The sequence below is a fragment of the Zophobas morio genome, unplaced genomic scaffold (genome assembly GCF_036711695.1).
Source record: "Zophobas morio isolate AGI-343-1 ecotype UQ-CSIRO unplaced genomic scaffold, CSIRO_AGI_Zmor_V1 ptg000030l, whole genome shotgun sequence".
Lineage (NCBI taxonomy): Eukaryota > Metazoa > Arthropoda > Insecta > Coleoptera > Tenebrionidae > Zophobas > Zophobas morio.
In genome coordinates this window covers 4,574,681-4,593,310 of record NW_026972135.1, presented here as the reverse complement: position 1 = coordinate 4,593,310, position 18,630 = coordinate 4,574,681, and the positions used below count along the sequence as shown (strand labels likewise).

Sequence of the window (18,630 nt, the reverse complement as noted above, 5' to 3'; positions counted from 1 at the left end):
TGGGTTTCTCAATCTATTTTCCGCAGCATTTTAAACTTTCAACTCAATTTCTTTCAAAATACATACAAGTCGATCTCGATGGTTATTTCCCTGTACCCTTCATTTGAAAATAAATAAGCTTATCTGGTGTTGTTTACCGATTTTTTTGTTTACTTGTATGAAAAAATGATATTGATATAGATGTATCTACATCAAACTGCAGCTTTTTTCCTATTCTAGAGCGCAGAAACCAGTTCAATCAATTAAAAAAATATGGCTGAGAAATATCGTAAAAAAAGCACCATTGTATGTTTTCTTTTCAAGTTTTTTGAGTCATAACCATCATAGAATCGCTTGAAAATTCGTATATGGATAAAACATCACTTGTTACAGGCCGCAGAGTCATTAAATGTTTGTTAGTGGTACAATTTGTTTAAATAATAATGTGTTTATTAAAATCAAAATATACCACAAATTAATGCAAAATACGTCGAATAATTTTAACAGGAATATCAGAGGAAAATTAATGATCTATTGGTTAGCAGAGTTTTTAACAAAAAGTAACAATTATTGAAAAAAATGGGTATCAATTCGACAGAATTTGAGCAGTTAGTTCAGTACTTGGCCGATAGGAGCGCCACTAAAATTTACGGAAGCGACTTTCCAGGTAAAACCCTTATCGCCTGCTCTACCATAAGCTGATTGTTAGCGTTCTCGGCTGATTTTCCTAATTTATGGCAAGGAACTCAGTTTTATAACAAGCCGCCAGGACCGGCCGTAGTAATCTATTGTTAAGGAAATTAACTTTTACGCAATGAGGTACTATCATAAAACCGAATTAAAACTGGGGAACTATAATATTTTTACTCCAATCAGGATCCTGAATTCAATACACATGATTACTAAAAATTCATTGTAATATTATTGTTAATATATATTTTGCTTTGTTAATTAATAAAACTAATAAGCATATTTATAATAATAATAAAAAATATATAAAATGCAGCTTTTGTTTAACACGTATAAGTAGCTAAGTGTATCTACTACTTATCCCAGAAAGGAGGTGTTTTAAAAAAGCCCTACGCCCAGTAACTTCTCCCTTCATTATTTACTCGAAAAAAGTGCTCGTATATGTTTTCATTTGCCGAGAGATCATTTCCAAATATATTTATAATAAAAATATGCAAGTCTTGGTGATGAAAAATGTACTCCTAATAAATTATTAAAGTACATAAAAAAATAGAAACAAATTTTATTTATTTAAAAAAAATCTCTCGCAAAGGCAGGTTCCTCTTTCTTCTTAAATCAATTATTTCGGGCAATAATGCGCCAAAATAAAATCTGCCAATTTTATCTGCCATCTTTTTACATATTTCTTCGTCTTTATAAATTTTTTCTATATTTATTCCTTTGGGTGTCCACACAACAAAATAAACTTGTGAAATACCCGTAACAAGCATTTGTCCCTGGACTTGAAAGTAGTAATCATGATTTTTTTTTTTTAGTTTCAATTCTCTGCCTGTCAATGTACAAAATATGATTTTTTTTTTCTAACCGCTTCTTCGGGAGACAAATCTTACGATTTTGAAGGGCATTTAATTTCGACTAATGCACTCCTATCCTCTAGAACCCTGTCTGGACTAGCAGCCAAATTAAATAAGGAAATTGTTTTGAAATAAACAAGCCACACCGCTCAGTTTTTATATTTTTATTTATTTCAAAACACTTGACAGCTTTTTCCTCACTTTGTTGTCCATAGTATGTATGACTATTACCTCTAAATGTACTGTACAACAGAGACTCCACAGTTTTAGCTGTTGTTGTAGTCGGTCTAAGTTTGTAAATACGTCCAAAATTTGAAGCCGTAACTCTAATTTCTCTTTCTTTTGCCCAAATATGCCTGTTGCCTAGTGTCTATTTCAATTTGGTCTAAATTCAAAAAACCTCTTTGGCTGTCACAAATGTTTCTACATCCATGACAGGATTTTCTAAAAAATATTTAAACCATAATCGCAGTCGGGACCAGCATACGTAAATTTTTTTACGACATATTTTTTTACGAATACTTTGTCTAAGACGAGCCTGTTTTATAGACGAACAATATTTTTTTGTTTTTAAACCAAGACCGTTTTAATCACAATATATTGACTTATCCCCTCTAAAAAATTGATGACTTCACCTCAAAAGTTTGCCGTATAATCCTATTTAAAATTTACAAAATATGATGAGTCTGTTCGTGTAATTTATCATCTCATTCATATTTTTTGGATTCGGATATATAGGGTGACTCAAAAAATTTAATGAATGCGCAAATTTATTTTATTGATTTAATCAGGAACTACAAAACCGAATGTTTTAAAATCTAGTGTGAAAAAAAAAACATAATAGGCATGCAGTCGTCACGTTTCCGATAGCGAGGGAAGTACTGTCTAAACTCTTAGACCAATTTTTTTGATTTTCCCATTTCTCCATTTTTCAATTTTTCAATGTTTCAGTTTGGGATTTTTTCACTGTTTCGATTCTTTAATTTTCCTTCCAATTTTAGGTTTTTCAATGGAATTTTGCAATATTTCGTTTCTTCAATTTTTCAAATTTTTGATATTGTGTTTTCTCGGTTTTTAAATTTTTCGATATTTTAATTTTTCAGTTTTTAAAGTTGTAGGTTTTTAGATTTCTCACTATCTCGACTTTTCGATTTTTCAGTTCCATGATTTTTCAATTTGTCGAATTTTTAAATTTTAGATTTTTTGTTTTCTTTAATGTTTTGAGTTCTCGATCATTCGATTTTCTGAGTTTTCAGGCTTAGATTTTTTTTGTTGTTCAATTCTTGGATTTTAAAAATTTTTGTTTTTTAAATTTTCCTATTTATCAACTTACTGGGATTTCAATGTTTTGATTTTTTGATTGTTCAATTTCTCGATTTTTTGAATTTTTAGTTTTTGATACGATTTTTTTTTCAAAAATTTTCAGTTTTTCAATTTATTATCTTTACGATACTTCAGTTTTGCTCGATTTCTCAATTTTTCGACATATTGCTGTTGGGATTTTTCAATTTATCGATTCTTCGATTTCTAGAATTTCTTCATTTTTCAATTTCTCAATTTTCTGATGTTTCAGTTTTACGATTTTTAAGTTTTTTTATTTTTCAGGTTTCAATTTTTGACGTTTCTAAATTTTTCAATTTCTCAATTTTTCGATTAACTGATTTTTTGATTTTCCCATTTCCCTATTTCTCGATTTTTCAATTCTTTCTTCAATTGTGATTTTTCAATTTTTCGATTTCTGAATTTTTTAATGTTTCAGTTTTGGATTTTTTCACTTTTCCGATTTTTCAATTTTCCTTCCATTTCTCAGTTTTTCAGTATTGCAGTTCTGGGATTTTGCAATGTTTCGGTTCTTCAATTTTTCCATTTTTTTTTGTTTTCCTTGATGTTCTGATGTGTCAATTATTCGATTTTTCAAGTTCTCGGTTTAGATTTTTTGGTTTTCCAATTCTCCGATTTTTAAATTGTTTAATTTTTAGATTGTTCAATTTCTCGATTTTTAGATTTTTCAATTTTTCGGTTTACCGATTTTTTTTATTTAAAATGTTTCAATTTTTCAATTATTAACTTTTCGATTTTTCAATTTTGGTCTAATTTGATTTCTTAATTTTTTGATTTTTTGTCTCCTCTACTGTTGATGTTTTGATTTCTCGATGTTTCAGTTTTTGAACATTCCGATGTTATAATTTTTCGACTTTTTGGCTTTTCGAATGTTCAATTTTTTTATTTTTGAATTTTAGCTTTTTGTTTTTTTTGATTTTTTTGTTGGTGGTTCGATTTCCCAATTCTTCAATTTTTCGATATTTCAATTTTTCAATTTTTAGAATTTTTAGAATTTTTAAATTTTTGATTTTTCTTTTCTTTTATTTCTCGATTTTTGGACTTTTTAAATTTTACATTTTTCGATTTTACTATTTTTTGATGCTTGGATTTCTCAATTTTTAAAGTTTTCAATACTCAATTTTTCAAGAAAAAATATCAAAGTCTACTTTACTATATAAAGATCATGAATGGATAATATTCATTTGTATAACAAACTATAAAAAGAGGCAGTGAAATCTTTGCACAGACTTTGAAGTTTTACAGTGATTTACTTTTTGTTTATTTGAAAATTTTTAACAAACACATTAATTTGCAGTGGTCTTGACAATGAACTTTGTTCGTAGAATAGATTTAAAGTCATTAAGTAGGTAATCTAAATGACATAAACTCAGCAGGTACCTATCTATGAACAATACCTAATTCATTTAACATAAAATGACCCATTGTTCACGTGCAGGTGGATTACGTAAAAGTTGACCTTCTGCTTGCTAATATTCTTATCAATGGATTTGTTTACTGTTTAAAAACGACAAATTTGTCCTAGTGTTAGGTGCTGTGATATAGGAAATAAATAAAAACCAATATTAAGGAAATTCTCTTATATTTTCTTGTAAGGAAGACGCTATTCCAGTGTTTCGTATATATTAAAACTTATTAAAAGTCACCCTGTATATTGTTTTAATCAAGATTTAATTTGCACCATATTTTATTTACATTTACTTAATTATAATATGTCTTATCAGTTATTACTGTACTTATTACCGATAATGTTAAATAACTGCCTGTTTATTTTTAATTTAAGTTTAACAAAATACCGAAAAAATATTAAACTTCTTCACAAAGTTACAACATTTGAGCAACCTTAACCATACTTTCACCCAGTTCTTTCCATCCTTTGTTGTACTAGAACAGACGAAGCGGTCTTCAAATCGTACGCCCACCCAATTTTCGCCATCAGGTCAATAAAAGCCGTACTTATGTTACCACTGTAGACATCCAATTCCGCCGCTTTGTAGTCCCATGGAAAGACGTGGTGGTAATTATGCCACCCTTCACCCTGCGTGAGATGCGACACCCAGGAGTTCTGCGACGGTTTAATGGACCTAAAGAACTCCACTGTGTAGCAGTACTTCATCAGTACCTTACTAGTACCTATCATATGGTTTAGAACCCCACATATGAGCCGCACTGTTGACCAACCAAGTCACATGCAAAGTAAAGACATAGCGCAGCATTCCAGCGGTACAAAACGACGTATACAGATCCTCGTTCCAGAAATACCACGGTACAACCGTTGGTAAAATGAAGCAACAAATTGGTGCCAAAGCCACATAGAACCTGGAAAAAGCAACCAAAATTTCTACGTTTTGCGTCTTTTGGCTTTACTTTTTCTGGAACTGGACAACCGGATCCGCTTCTAGGTCACTCATGTCCACGAGTTTGCCCATTTTGGCCACGTCTGGGTGCTTTCGCATCATCAGCCACCCCATGTGGGAGAAAAAGAACCCTCTGGTGATGTTGTGGGGGTCGGCGTCGGTGTCTGTGAATTTGTGGTGGACTCGGTGGTCCCGGGACCACTCGTAGATGCTATTTTGGAAAGCTACAGTTTGCAAAAAACATAGAAGTAGTCTTAAAGGCAACTTAGCCTTGTAGGATTTATGGGCCCATAGTCTGTGGACGCCTGAAGTGATGCCTTGACCCGACGCCATTGCCATTATTACAGCTAAAACCTTGTTGTTTGTAAACTTTTGACTTAAGTTTGTACTTACTGAATGAAAATGTCTGCCATTTGATGTTACAAGTGACTAGATAAAATAACCCTTGAAGGGCGATGTAATGGTACAATGAAATTACGATGACGTTTGGCCACACAATTTGGGGTTTATTGTTGGATGGGGATTTAGCTTCCATTTTAAAAGTAGTGGTTTGTACTGGACTTACTCGTAGTCACTGATAAAAAGTACCAACGGCGGCAATTTCATTCCGAGGTAATAATTTTTAAAATGACACCACTTACTTGATAACGATATTGCAAAGAGCCTTGTTTAATAATTACGTTGTTATGTTTAAGAATGAGTAATTTTACATGCGATATTTATAAAATTTTGTTGTGGGAATTGATAGCGAAACGACTTACATGCGACTAATGCTTAGTTTTCGATAAGATTTGGATTAATGGGCAATTTTTAGTTGTTGTTAAATGGTGTAGATAATGGACGTGGCAATTTTAATTTTTTTCCAAGGAGGTTATTATAAAAGGGTAATCATTTTCGAAGACTAAGTAGGCAACCGAATATACTTTAGATCATGGATGGTTTCATCATTACTATTTTAAATGCAGTTGGACTGACCGATAATAATTGCAGTTTGCCTTTCTGTTTTAATATAATTATGTAGACTTCTTTTCATAACATGAAACTTAAAAAATGTTTAAAATGGAAAATTTGTATAAGGAAATATCGATTTTGCAATGGCTCATTTAACTATGTTTTAAGTTTCTTCTTATGAAAGATGGCTGCATATATTAAAAAAAAGGCAAAAGATAAACCCCACCCACCCGCCCTATCTCAATTCTGTCTGTCCGTCTGTCTGCCGTCCCGATTTGTTTTTGTATGTTTTTGCAGAGTGATTATAATAATAATAATAATAATAGGACTTTATTAAATAATAATAGGCCAAATCTAGCCATAGGCTATTCCACTTAACCTTAGATTTACAAGAAAATAAAACTAACCAAACAGTTTGTACAGAAAAACGGATTAAATATATAGACAGGAGTCAGCTAGGTAATGATCAAATTAAACAAATTAAACTAATTAAATCTAAATTAAATGATCCATAATTAGAAACTAAATTTATACAAATAATAATAATAATAACAAAAAATTAACAACAAGCAAGAGAACCACAATAATAAACTTAAACCTAAGTATTAACCAAGCATTTTTTAATTTTTTTCCTAAAACAATTGATGGAAGAACTTGAATTAAACTGTAATAAAAATTTATTGTAAACTTTGATAATATTGTACGTGAAAGATCTCTGAAAGATAGATGTATAATGCTTTGGCATTGACAGTTCTTTAAGATTCCTTAATGGAAGACTTGAGTTTAACATACTTTTTCTTGTATGAAATTTACAACGCAAGTACGGCGGAGAGTTAGAGGAAAATAACTTGAAAGCAAAGATAGATAGGTGATACTGAAACAATTTGTCAATTTTCATCCAACCGAGCTCACAGATTTTCTGAGACACATGATCAAATTTCCTCAAACCAAAAATGAAACGACAACAATTATTTTGGATTTTTTGAAGACGGTATTTATCAATACTGTCAAGACATGGGTAATATATTACTAGGCAATAATTTATATATGACAAGACAAGAGACTCACATAATTTCTTCCTCAATTTAAAATTGAGTAAAAGGTAATTTGAATAAAGAAGTTTCAATGCTACATAAGATTTTTTAATAATGTTAGAAATATGGGTCTTAAAACGAATATCGTCATCAATCACCAATCCCAAATTTCTTACAGTATGTAAAACTGGTAGTTTTATATTATCAAATTTAACATTAATATTGTCATAAAGAACATTTTTAAATTTTCGGGGAGCGAAGCAAATAACTTTGCATTTATTCATATTCAGTTGGAGGTTAATATCAGATGAAACATTTGCTATATTTTGTACGTCATTATTTATATGGTTAGATGCTGTATCAACTTCGTTAGGTAGGAAATGATGTTGCATTTGGGTGTCATCTGCAAAGGCTCTCTTTTTAGATACTGAAGGTATCTGCAACAATTGGGAAGTATATATAGTAAAAAGAATTGGGCCTAAGACCGAGCCTTGCGGTACGCCTGATGTTATTAAGACAATTTTAGATTTACCAGACTCGGTTACAACTTGTTGATGTCGATTTTGTAAATATGATTTAAAAAAAGAAACAGAAATTTGATCGAACCCATAATATTCCAGTTTTGTGCAGAGGAGGTGGTGGTCCAAAGTATCAAAAGCTTTTGAATAATCCAAAAGAGTTACAATACTTGCGTGGTTTCTGTCAAGTTCAATCAGGCAATCATCGATAACAGAAGCTAGAGCTATCGTTGTGCTATATCCCTTGCGAAAACTAGATTGATAACACTTGGGGCGGTCATTCTGTCTAATAAAAACTGACACAGACGACGGACAGACGGAAAAAGAGGACCACTTTTTCCCAATTCTAGGGGTCTTCAATTAATGTCGACAAATGAAAGTGGCAAGTCGCAGGATGGACTCGATTACTATACTACCTCAGCTTAGGCTCAGGAAGTCATTCATATGTATATGTGGAATATCCTTGGTCGGAAATGATAATGACACAGGTGACAAACATAGAAAGATAGATTCCCTGCAGCCGCCCTCCGCATGTCCTACTTCCTACTTCCATACGATTGTTTTGTCTATGCGTTTGTTTTGTAATACTGTTTAAAAGAAAACTAACATCAAACCATGTTTACCCTTATTGTTTTGGTTGTAATTATATGGGTGTAATATCGTGCTGTGTTAAACCATAAGTACCTTTCGCCTGATAAACAATAGTGATTTCAAATAATTTGCATGATATTGTAACACCAAGTTGGTGGAAAATTAAACCAGGTTACAAAAATAGAAAATTTTGTAAATTCAAATAGATATTTTATTAAAACATGAATAATACATACAACGTCGCATCGTGGTAAATCACACACTTACACAAAGTGACTTATTTTTTTGTTTCATTTGATATTTTTAACTAGGTAATAAACCAATGTGTAATAGTCTTGAAAATAAACTTTGTTTAACATAAAATGAGTCATTGTTAAAAAGCGGATTGTAGGCTAAAAAAATGTTTACGCAACGTCTAGTTTTCTTTGAGGTTACACCCTCAGAGGCTTCCGTCATCGTTTCTCTGTCATAGTGAACTTTTCTACTTTCTATGGGTACCCGCATTCGTGCTAGAGTGTTGACCAGTTCACTTAAGTTTATGTTTCCGCGTATTGTGTTTGCGATTTAAAAAAATAATTTTAAAAACCACCCCCTTCTGAAGTGTGCACGTTACGCTACTGACTGACAGTCGGTTGTCAGATTCTGATGATTCACCATGTTGAACTTAAAATAATCCATCTCTAACAACCTTTGTCCTACTACACTAGGTAATCGCGATCTGACGCTCAAGTGTTTATTTATGTTTATAGTAGTATTCATTTATTATTTGCCCTACAGGCTTAATAAGATTAGTTTTATATAATAATAATTGTTCCCTTATCTTCCGAACTTATTTTATCCAGTCCACTTCCATCCTCGTTTAGCACTTCTTTCCTACTTTCCTGCGATTCTCTTAATACTTCCCTTCCTTCCATCATATGCTCTATTGTTTATCCCTCTCTCCAACATATCCGACACCTTCTGTCAGTTTCGTCCATCCAAAAATTGTTCTCTCTCTCTGTGTGTGTACTTTTTGGTACTTCATCCTTTACCAGTAAGTGCTTATTTTTTACCCTACGGGCTTAAAAGATTCTTGACACTACAATTTTTTCCTAATTAACAAAAACCAAATAAATACATTTTATAAACCAAATAACTCATTTTTTTTCCTTTACCCCATCCCCCTTACCCCAGCCTTACTCTTGTCCTCTCCACTTCTTTCATCCATTCCACCCCTCTTCCGTCTTCATTCAATATCTCTGTCACACTCTCCTCTCTTTCTCTGCTCTCCTCACAGTCAAGCAGCATGTGCTCTATCGTCTCTCGCCCTTCTCCACACATCCTACACATTCTCTCACCTTCGCTTACCCAAAACTTATTATTTCTTTCTTCATTTTCACACCTAAATCTCGCAATTATTTTTTTTCTTTCGCGCTTTCTCTGTCTAGGTACTTTGGTATTGTTTCTGTTATTATCTTTCTATAGTCTGCATTGTACCTAGATTTACTTACACTCGCTCTTCTCTCTTGTTTATCTATGTCTCTGTCACGCATACACAACTCTTCTCTCATACTCACCCCGATTTCTCTCTTTCTCTCTATTTCCATCCATGCGTCTTTCATAATATCCTTGTCTACCCTTGTGATGTTCTTTACCTGCTTCCTTTTTTCTTCCTTCCAGCATTCATAGAATATCCTACATTCCTCTCTTTCTTTCAATCTTTCATCACACTTTACAGCTCTTTTCCCAGTGTATACTCTTAATTTCTCTCGTTTACATTCGTCTCTTACTATATAGCCTGGCGTCTCTTTCCGTAGCCCTAACATCCACCTCGAATATTTTTCTTGTACTGCTTCCATCTCTGCATATTCCTTCCATCCTCATATCTCCACTCCATGCATTAATACACTCCTAACTAAACTATCAAACATTTTCATCCTTCTTCTTACGTCATGTGCAAATATTCTCTCACCTATACTCCACACCATTACCATTATCTGCATTGATTTGATCCTTCTTTCTCTTATGTGTGCTTTTACCGTGTTAGTTGTTATTGTAAACTTAAATCCTAAATATTTAAATTTCTTTTCTGTGTCTATGATTCGATCTTCCCAACGCCACACTTTTTCCTCCCCTTTTCTCCATTTTTTTCTAAGCACCATCATTTTTGTTTTTTCTACATTTACCTCCAGTGTCTTTCTTTTAAAGTATCTTTGCAGATTTTTTTTCATCTCATTCATTCCACATTCATCCTTCGCCAATGTTACCAAATCGTTTGCAAATGCCAAACACCATACCTTTTCTCTCCCCACCACAATTCCTCCCGTTTGTACTCCTCTAAACATTTCCTCAATATCGCTTATGTAACAAGCAAACAGACTGGGACTTAATGGGCATCCCTGTTTCAATCCTTTCGTCGTAGAAAACATTTCACTTTCTACTCCTCCCACTTTCACACTAGTCACTGTCTCTCTATAAATCTCTCTTGCTGCTGTAATTAACTTCACTCAGTCCTCTTCTCTCCATGTATTCCCACAAACACTCTCGTCTACCGTATCAAACGCGGCTCTTAGGTCTACAAACAGTGCATATACCCGACCTCCTTCCTTTAACTCTTTTTCTATTACATGATGCGGGATTATACATTGTCCATAGCGCCTCTACCTCTTCTAAATCCCTCTTGACTTTCCGGTAATATACTCTTTTCGTTCATCTCTGTCACCAACCTTTCATTTAACACCATTGCGTACAGTTTATATGCCGTATTTAGGAGAGTTATTCCCCGAGAATTCTCTACCTTTTCTTTACTACCCTTTTTATGAATTGGGCATATTTGTCCTACTCTCCATTCCCTGGGAAAACCTTTACCCGTCCACACATCATTCATTAACTCGCTCAATCTTTCAATCATCCCATACGTCCCAAATATCCACACTTCATTTACCAACCCATCCCTCCCCGGTGCTTTTCCTCTTTTCAGTCTTCCTACTTGTTTTCCTACTTCCTCTACTCGAATCTCAGCCTCCCTTTCTCTACCACCAATCCCGGTTTTACTACATATCTTGCACTACAATTCTCTCTTCCTTTCCATTCCACAGTTTCATAAAATGCTTCTTCCACTGTATTATAGGTATGTCTTCACTAATCGTGATTTTGTTCTTCCGTTCTTTATTTATATGCTGCCATACCTCTTGCTCAGTTCTTATGGCTTTAATTTTTTCTTCTTCTTTTTGCTGTATCTCTTCTTTCTTTTCTTTGCATCGTTTTCTATAATCATTTTTTGCTTGCCAGTGCTCTTCTTTTATAACTTTCCCCTTTTTCCACCTTCGTAAACATTTCCTTGCTTCTGTTTTTAAATCTCTGCATATGCTATCCCACCATCTGTTGCTCTTTTCTAAATTTCTCGTTACAATTTCTTTTCTTATGGCTGCTTTTTCAATTTGTCTTTTTAATTCTTCCACTTTCTTTTCAGTTCCTTTTTCTTTAAATTCCACTTCCAACATTTTTTTTAATAATGGTCAATTCCTTTTTCATTCCATACCCATATCTTCTTCTCTTTTCCTACTTCATTACTTAAGCATTAGCTCCCTCTACTTATGTCCCTCACTTTTACTTCTAGTGGCATGTGATCGGAGTCCACTCTTCTGCTGTTAATCCGTTTACTATTACGTAGTCTATTACCGATTCCCCTCTTTTACCTATACAGGTAAATTCCCCCTCCTCGTCCCCTTCCTTTACCCCATTCAAGACTTTCCAACCTCTTTCTTCAATTAACTCCAATAACAATTTTTCGTCTTTGTTTTCTACTTTATCTTTCGATTTTCCTGTGTATTCTCCATCTTCTTCTCTGCTTTTGTTCCCTATTCTGGCATTAAAGTCCTCTCCTAACAGTAGAAATTCTTCCTCGGACTCTTCGATTTTTTCTTGTATTTCTTGTTTCGTGTTTCTCATTCCTCTACTATATATTGTGCAGATTCTCCATCTTTTTTTATTTACAGTCAGTTTTCTTTCCACTATGCCTTCCATTTCTATTGCCCCCTCTCATGGGCGCCCATAGAAACCTTTCTCAGGGGGGGCCACCCTGAAATTTTTGTAATATACACTGTTCTTGTATACAGCCTGTTATTGAAAGGTACGTACAAAATAAAATCGGCAATTGGTCTCGAAGTATAGGTGCTAAAAGTTAAAAAAAGTTCAGGTAAAAGTGTTCTCCTTTTAGAGATAAAAAATATTAAAGTTTATGTCCAAATTCGTTGTACGCTTCTATTAAAAAGATCATCTTTCGTTTCCGTAGCAACATTTAGTCTTGACAAAAGTTTTATTGTTACAGTTGCTAGGATTTACTAAAATAAATTAATTTTACCTATTTATCGTTCAGTAGCGTCTAAAGAGATTGGATAAGGGTTAATTTTCCCGTTATAATTTTGATAACATAAAATAAGTTTTTCCGACTTCTTAGACTTCGCGAAGAACTGTGCATTTTGTTGTACGTACCTTTCAATAACACCCTGTATATAAATAATATAATGATATAAATCTTTACTATTATAAATATATATTTTAATCATCAACTACGTTAATCAAATCTACTCGCAAATAACGCTACAATATCATTATTCTTATTATTAACAAAACAGTGTAAAATATTAAAATTAAAAAGTTATAAAAATATAAAATTAATCAAAAGCAAATTGCTAATTTCTTTTTTCTTGGCCAAAATCGTCAATTACTCTATCAACTGATGTTTCTTCGGCATTAACTCTCTCTCTCTCTCAAATACTACTGTCAAGTTTTTTTATTTTTACAAAATCCTGCCAATTTTGGATTTCTGATAAATTGTCAGTGGAGTAAAATTCACCCAACCCTTTAAAGCAACTTGGTTTTAAGTTATGTACATTCTTTGGATGTAAGGAAAATAATGAGTATGATGACACTTTAGTTTCGGAAAATCATGTCGTTAAGGAAAGAACGAAATGATCCAGGTATGGAATAAAAGTGCCAAAATAATTTTCTATGCTATCTGTGTTGTAGTTCGCACGCCCACTGGTGAAACAGTTCTGGAGCAACCGAAATTTCCACTCGAAATCGATGGCTACTCTGAAAACCCGCCATCAGTAGTAATAAATAACACCGCTTATTTTATACTTCTTATTAGCTGAAGTATCATCATCAGTATTTGTAATTTTTCTCTTGAAGAAATTTTAAATATCCATATTTCTTTGTTTTTAAATAAAATATTAAATTTAAAATTTAAACAGACATTTAATCAAGAGTACTTACGCTTGTATTTTGAAATAAATAAATAAATAATAAAAAGTATAGTCAACAAAACGCCGGTTTAACAACTGTTCGTCTTTACACGTCACTTCACCGCAGTAAAAAAGTGAAAACGGAATGAATTTTTGGACGTAAGCAATAAAATGTTTGCTCTTGTGTTGTAATAACTGTAAAAAGCAAATAACGAAACAACCCATAATTCAGTACCGGTTAAAAAGGATAGATTTATGATGTTTCCAGGCAAATCTGGGCCGAACACAGGGCTTCAAAACCAGATGGTCTAAGTTTGTCACATTTCTGTGTTTGTGTGGCAATAAAACTGAAAGTGTAGGGCATGTACCTACTCTTACAAATGTGCTGAAGTTTAATTTTGACAAATAAAAAGGAAATTGACGCAGAATCTCAGGGGGGGCCATCGCCCCCCCCTGGCCCCCCCCTATGGGCGCCCATGCCCCCTCTTCTATTTCTTTTATATCTTTCTTCACTCCTGTTATGATTCCACCTTTTGTTTACCCTTGCGTTTTTCTTTTTTTGCCCCTTGCAATTTCCACTGAAATTCCTTTGGCAACACGTCTTTCAGTTTGTTCCAGTCTCTCTCTAGTATCCATGTTTCTGTTAGTCCCACAAAATCAAAATTTTTCACGTAGTTCCAAAGTAAATTATCTTTCTTTTTCAAACCCGCAATATTCCAAAAGAGTAATTTTAAACCACGTTTATCTTCCCCATTCGTCTTTCCCATTCCCCTATTATGTACAAAATCTACATTCTTAAACCTAAAGTCTTTATTTGTCCCATCATTACTACCCCTCCCCTTTGTGTTTCTTACTTCGGTTAGTGCTGACTTGATTTGAGACATTTTTCTTCCAATTTTCCTTTATTTTCATTCCATGTATACATTTTGTCCCCTACTTCCAGCTTCTTATATCCCACCCTTGTTGAGAATCCTTTTTTTCTTTCCTCTTTAGCTACCTCCCTAATTCCTTTTTGAATTTTTTGCTCTTGTACTGTCCAATTATTATCAATATATAATCTCTTTCCTCTGAGTTTATTTTTGTTCTTCATCACCTCTTGTTTTTCCTCCCAAAGTGTCTTAACAGTATTTTCTTGCTTTCCTCTTTCCCTATAATTATTGTTTCCAACACTTTTACTTTTATCTCAATTTCTTTTTTCAAAAATTCCTCTAGGTACTTCTTTTGCATCAGTTTTTTCCCTTATTTCCATACCCGTAATTATGAATTTGTTTCTTCTTTCTTGCCTCTCTTTTTTTCCAACTTCTTCTCTAAATTATTGATTCTTTCTTCGAAGCTTCTCTCCTTTTCTCTCCATCCTTCTCTTTCTAGTATTCCATTTATTGTCTGTAATTCTTTTTTTACCCCTCTGTTTTCTTCTCTCAGTTGTTTCAATTCTTCCGTTAGTTGCTTCATCATTTCCATCAACGGCTCTTGTCCTTGCTTTGTTTGTTCTCTTTCTTCCATTTTTTTTTTCAGTTGCACTCGCGTTTTTTTTTTACTCTTTTCCTTTGATTTTTATTTCTAGTACCTAGCATGTGGTCTGATTCTACCCTTTCCCCCACTTTGAAAGTCTCTATTTCTTCCCACGCCTCTTCGTTGACAATCCCATAGTCTATAATTGATTCTCCCTTAGCCCCTACGTACGTCCATTCTTCTTCTTTATCTCCTTCCCTGTTTCCTTTTAAAATTTCCCATCACTTTCTTCTATTATCTTCCACAATATGTTCTCTTCTTTGTTATTTGCTTTGTGTTTTGACCCTCTTTTCTCTCCCTTTTCTTTATCTGTTATTCTTGTCCCCTTATCGCCCAGTCTTGTGTTAAAATTCCCTCCTATAAGTATTTTTTCATCTCATTTTTCTTTTGTTTCCTTTTCTATGTTTATCTTGGTTTCCTCCATTTTCTTTCTATAAACGATTATTATTTCCCGTCGATTGTTATCCAGCTGTATTACTATCTTCATTAGTCCGTTTTTATTATTACTTCCCTTTTGCTCTCCCCTTTTTCTTTTCCTTTGTCGCCCCTTGGCATTCCCAAACATATTCTTGTGGTAGTATCTCTTCAAATCTCTCCCAGTTTTCTTTTTGTACCCATGTCTCTACTAAACCCACCACATCAAATTTTCCCATGTAGTCCCAGAACTCCTTTTCCTTTTTTCGCAACCCTTGGACATTCCAAAACAGTACCTTCACCCCTTTTTCTCCTAATTTTGTACCAGCTTCCCTTTTTCCGATTTCCCTATCTGCATCCTTTATTCCTTTTCCTTTTCCTTTGGCTTGTTTCCTTCCATTTTTCCTCATTTTCATCGTTTTCTTTTGGCTCTTTACTAAAAATTGTCTGCCTTCTTGAGTCTGCCCTCTTCTTCATTACCTTTATCCGATATCTGTGCTGATCGTTTCACTTAAAAACGGCTCCGCACTTTTTGCACTTCTACTCGTAAATTCCTATTTATGTTTATACATCGAAATAATGTCACGTAGAAATTAGTTTAATTTGAATGAGTTTGTCTTCTCAAAACAACAATCGAACAAAATGTTCTGAATATTATAATTCTTATTTCATCATTATTATATAAAGACGAGCATATTCTTCACATTTTCGAGAAAATGGGGTGACTCGAAAAACGAATCCAAAAGTTTTTACAATTACTTTAATATAATGTAACAATAACATTTAAGATATTATTATTATTTAATATATCCCTTTTAACCCTATTATTGAGATCATTTAACTAGTACGACGACTCGAAACCAGTACCAATTTCGTTTCTTCTTTCCTTTATCATTTTCGGCGAGGCAGTTCTTAAATCATACGCCCACCCAATTTTGGCCATGATGTCAATAAAAATCGCAGACAAATTATGGGGGGACGTACCCAATTCTGCTGCTTTGTAATCCCATGGGAAAACATGATGGTAGTTATGCCAACCCTCGCCACCACTTAGTACCGCCGCCAGTTTGTTTTCGGTAGGTCTAATCGACCTAAAATCCTCCAAATAACCACAAGACTCTACAGTGTTGAACTAGTACCTGTTGTATGGCTTAGTACCCCAAGTATGGGCCACACTGTTGACTACCCAAGTAAAATGCAAAGTAAGGATATAGCGAAGCATCCCAGCTACGCAAAACGAAATGTACAAATCCTCATTCCAAAAATACCAAGGCACCATCGTCGGGAACACAAAGCACAAAACGGGTGCCAAAACCACGTAGTACCTGCAAAACGTCAACCTTGTAGTCTGGGACTTAGTTACCCTAGCTTGGGTTACTTTTTTTGAAATCGTACAACCGGGTCGGCTTCCAGGTCGCTCAAGTCCAGGGTTTTCCCTCGTTTGATGACGTCCGGGTGTTTTCGCACCATCAGCCAGCCCATGTGGGAGAAAAAGAAGCCCCTATTGATGTTGTGAGGGTCGGCGTCGGTGTCCGTGAATTTATGGTGGACTCGGTGGTCCCGAGCCCACTCGTAGATGCAATTTTGGAAAGCTACGGTTTGGAAGACACATAACATGATTCTGAGGGGCAGTTTCGCTTTGTAGGCCTTGTGGGACCATAGTCTGTGGGAACCCGCTGAGGCACCTAGACCCCCTGCACGTCCCAGGATAACAACTAAAAGAAGGTATTACAAGTTGTGAGTTTTTGGGGCTTGGTGCTTACAGAACAACGTAGTTTGCCATTTTAGAGTCATAGTTAACATGTAGTACAGTCCTAGTACGCTAAAATAGTGATATAAAAGCAACACTATAACATTGGGCCATACTATCTGGGGTTTATAGCTGGCCGGGGAGCTCATTTTTTTTGATAAACACTTTTCGCCACTTGATCACAACTGCGACTACAAACAAGAAATTTGTTGTTATATCAGTATGCGTTGGCAAAATTAAGAATGCGTAACAATGTGTTTAAATTTTTGTTGCATATGCAATTCAATTAGTAGGGTACGTCTAGAGGACACCTATTTCAAAATCAAGGAGGTAATAATTTCAATTCTGCGACAATTGATCGCAAACAACTCGTCGCAGCACAATTGATCGCACGCGACAATTGATCGCGGCGACAATTGATAGCAGCTACAATTGCACTATAGCACTTTATTTTATTTTCCTCATTCATAACAATTATTTATTTTCTCTATAAACGCTATCATTTTTCGCCTGCGATCAATTGTCGCATGCGGCCAGTTGTCGCTGCGACCAATTGACGCTGCGATCAGTTGTTTGCGATCAATTGTCGCGCGACGAATTGACGCGGTACCAATAATTTCATGCATCTGACAAAATAGCTCCCGACAAAATAGCTTCATGACGAAACAGACAAGGAAGCAAAATTTTAACAAAAGATATTTACATGCACTATTCTTTATTAAACATCAGGAGCTATTTTGTCGGGGTCATTTTGTCGGGAGCTATATTGTCGCTGGGCTATTTTGTCGGGGCTATTTTGGCGGGTCATGGAAAAACGTTCATTTGTGCATTACTCTAATACTACTTTCAAATTTCCGTATACAACAAAGAAATGCAAAAAGATGTTTATACAATGCTAAAACAATGCTAAAATATGCACAAGCTTGCATAATGTGATTTTTGTTAGAATTAGTGGACCTTGAAATAAATTATTAAAAAAATTATTCAATAAACACGTTAGTTACCGCACCAAGTTTTGGGTTGGATAGAAAAATAAAAACACTTGCTGCCAATGTTTTTTTGATCAAAAGATTTATGGCGGCACAAAAACACGTCGGTAAGCAGAGAAAGATAAGTGGTCTGTGGTCCAGTGGTTAAGATACTTGCCCGGAAAGCATAGAGATGTGGGTTCGACTCCCACCGAGGCACAACATTTTTCTCTGCTTACCTACAGATTCAATTATAATGTCGAATTTGAGTTTTGCGCACTGTCCAGTTTAGTGGACGGCGGTCTGTACGTTAAATATTTTCTCATTTTTTTACAGAGATCTGAACATATACAAATGGGTATGGGAAGCATCGTGTCGCCATCTACGCAAAATACATAAATTAAAACCACTGTGTCCAATAAACTGGACAGCGGTATTTAAAG

At 34.3% G+C, this 18,630-nt stretch overlaps 2 protein-coding genes across 3 annotated transcripts; both read right to left on the bottom strand.

The window, feature by feature from the left end:
• Positions 1–4,547: 4,547 nt before the first annotated feature.
• LOC135138074 (acyl-CoA Delta-9 desaturase-like) lies at positions 4,548–5,811 on the bottom strand. Of its 2 annotated transcripts, none has more exons than XM_064067924.1 (4): positions 5,615–5,811; positions 5,232–5,568; positions 4,998–5,183; positions 4,548–4,948 (listed from the first exon to the last, which is right to left on the bottom strand). In XM_064067924.1, exons 1-4 carry the CDS (start codon positions 5,754–5,756, stop codon positions 4,720–4,722), a joined length of 894 nt encoding a protein of 297 aa, XP_063923994.1. In that variant the 5' UTR covers positions 5,757–5,811; the 3' UTR covers positions 4,548–4,719. The 2 variants fall into 2 exon arrangements, with proteins under 2 accessions (XP_063923994.1, XP_063923995.1); XM_064067925.1 differs by having other exon boundaries at positions 5,611–5,672.
• Positions 5,812–16,215: 10,404 nt separating this feature from the next.
• On the bottom strand, positions 16,216–17,416 carry LOC135139147 (acyl-CoA Delta-9 desaturase-like). The gene is made up of 4 exons (XM_064069271.1): positions 17,233–17,416; positions 16,848–17,184; positions 16,609–16,794; positions 16,216–16,560 (listed from the first exon to the last, which is right to left on the bottom strand). Exons 1-4 carry the CDS (start codon positions 17,366–17,368, stop codon positions 16,311–16,313), a joined length of 909 nt encoding a protein of 302 aa, XP_063925341.1. The 5' UTR covers positions 17,369–17,416; the 3' UTR covers positions 16,216–16,310.
• Positions 17,417–18,630: the final 1,214 nt, after the last annotated feature.

Coding starts and splice junctions, on each gene's coding strand:
- LOC135138074 (XM_064067924.1), bottom strand. CDS start 5,756: ATGGAAGCTAAATCCCCATCCAACAATAAACCCCAAATTGTGTGGCCA. Junction 5,569..5,614: donor ATGGCAGACATTTTCATTCA/GTAAGTACAAAC, acceptor ACAAGGTTTTAG/CTGTAATAATGGCAATGGCG. Junction 4,949..4,997: donor GGTTCTAAACCATATGATAG/GTACTAGTAAGG, acceptor GGAGTTCTTTAG/GTCCATTAAACCGTCGCAGA.
- LOC135139147 (XM_064069271.1), bottom strand. CDS start 17,368: ATGAGCTCCCCGGCCAGCTATAAACCCCAGATAGTATGGCCCAATGTT. Junction 17,185..17,232: donor ATGGCAAACTACGTTGTTCT/GTAAGCACCAAG, acceptor ACCTTCTTTTAG/TTGTTATCCTGGGACGTGCA. Junction 16,795..16,847: donor GTTGTACGATTTCAAAAAAA/GTAACCCAAGCT, acceptor GACGTTTTGCAG/GTACTACGTGGTTTTGGCAC.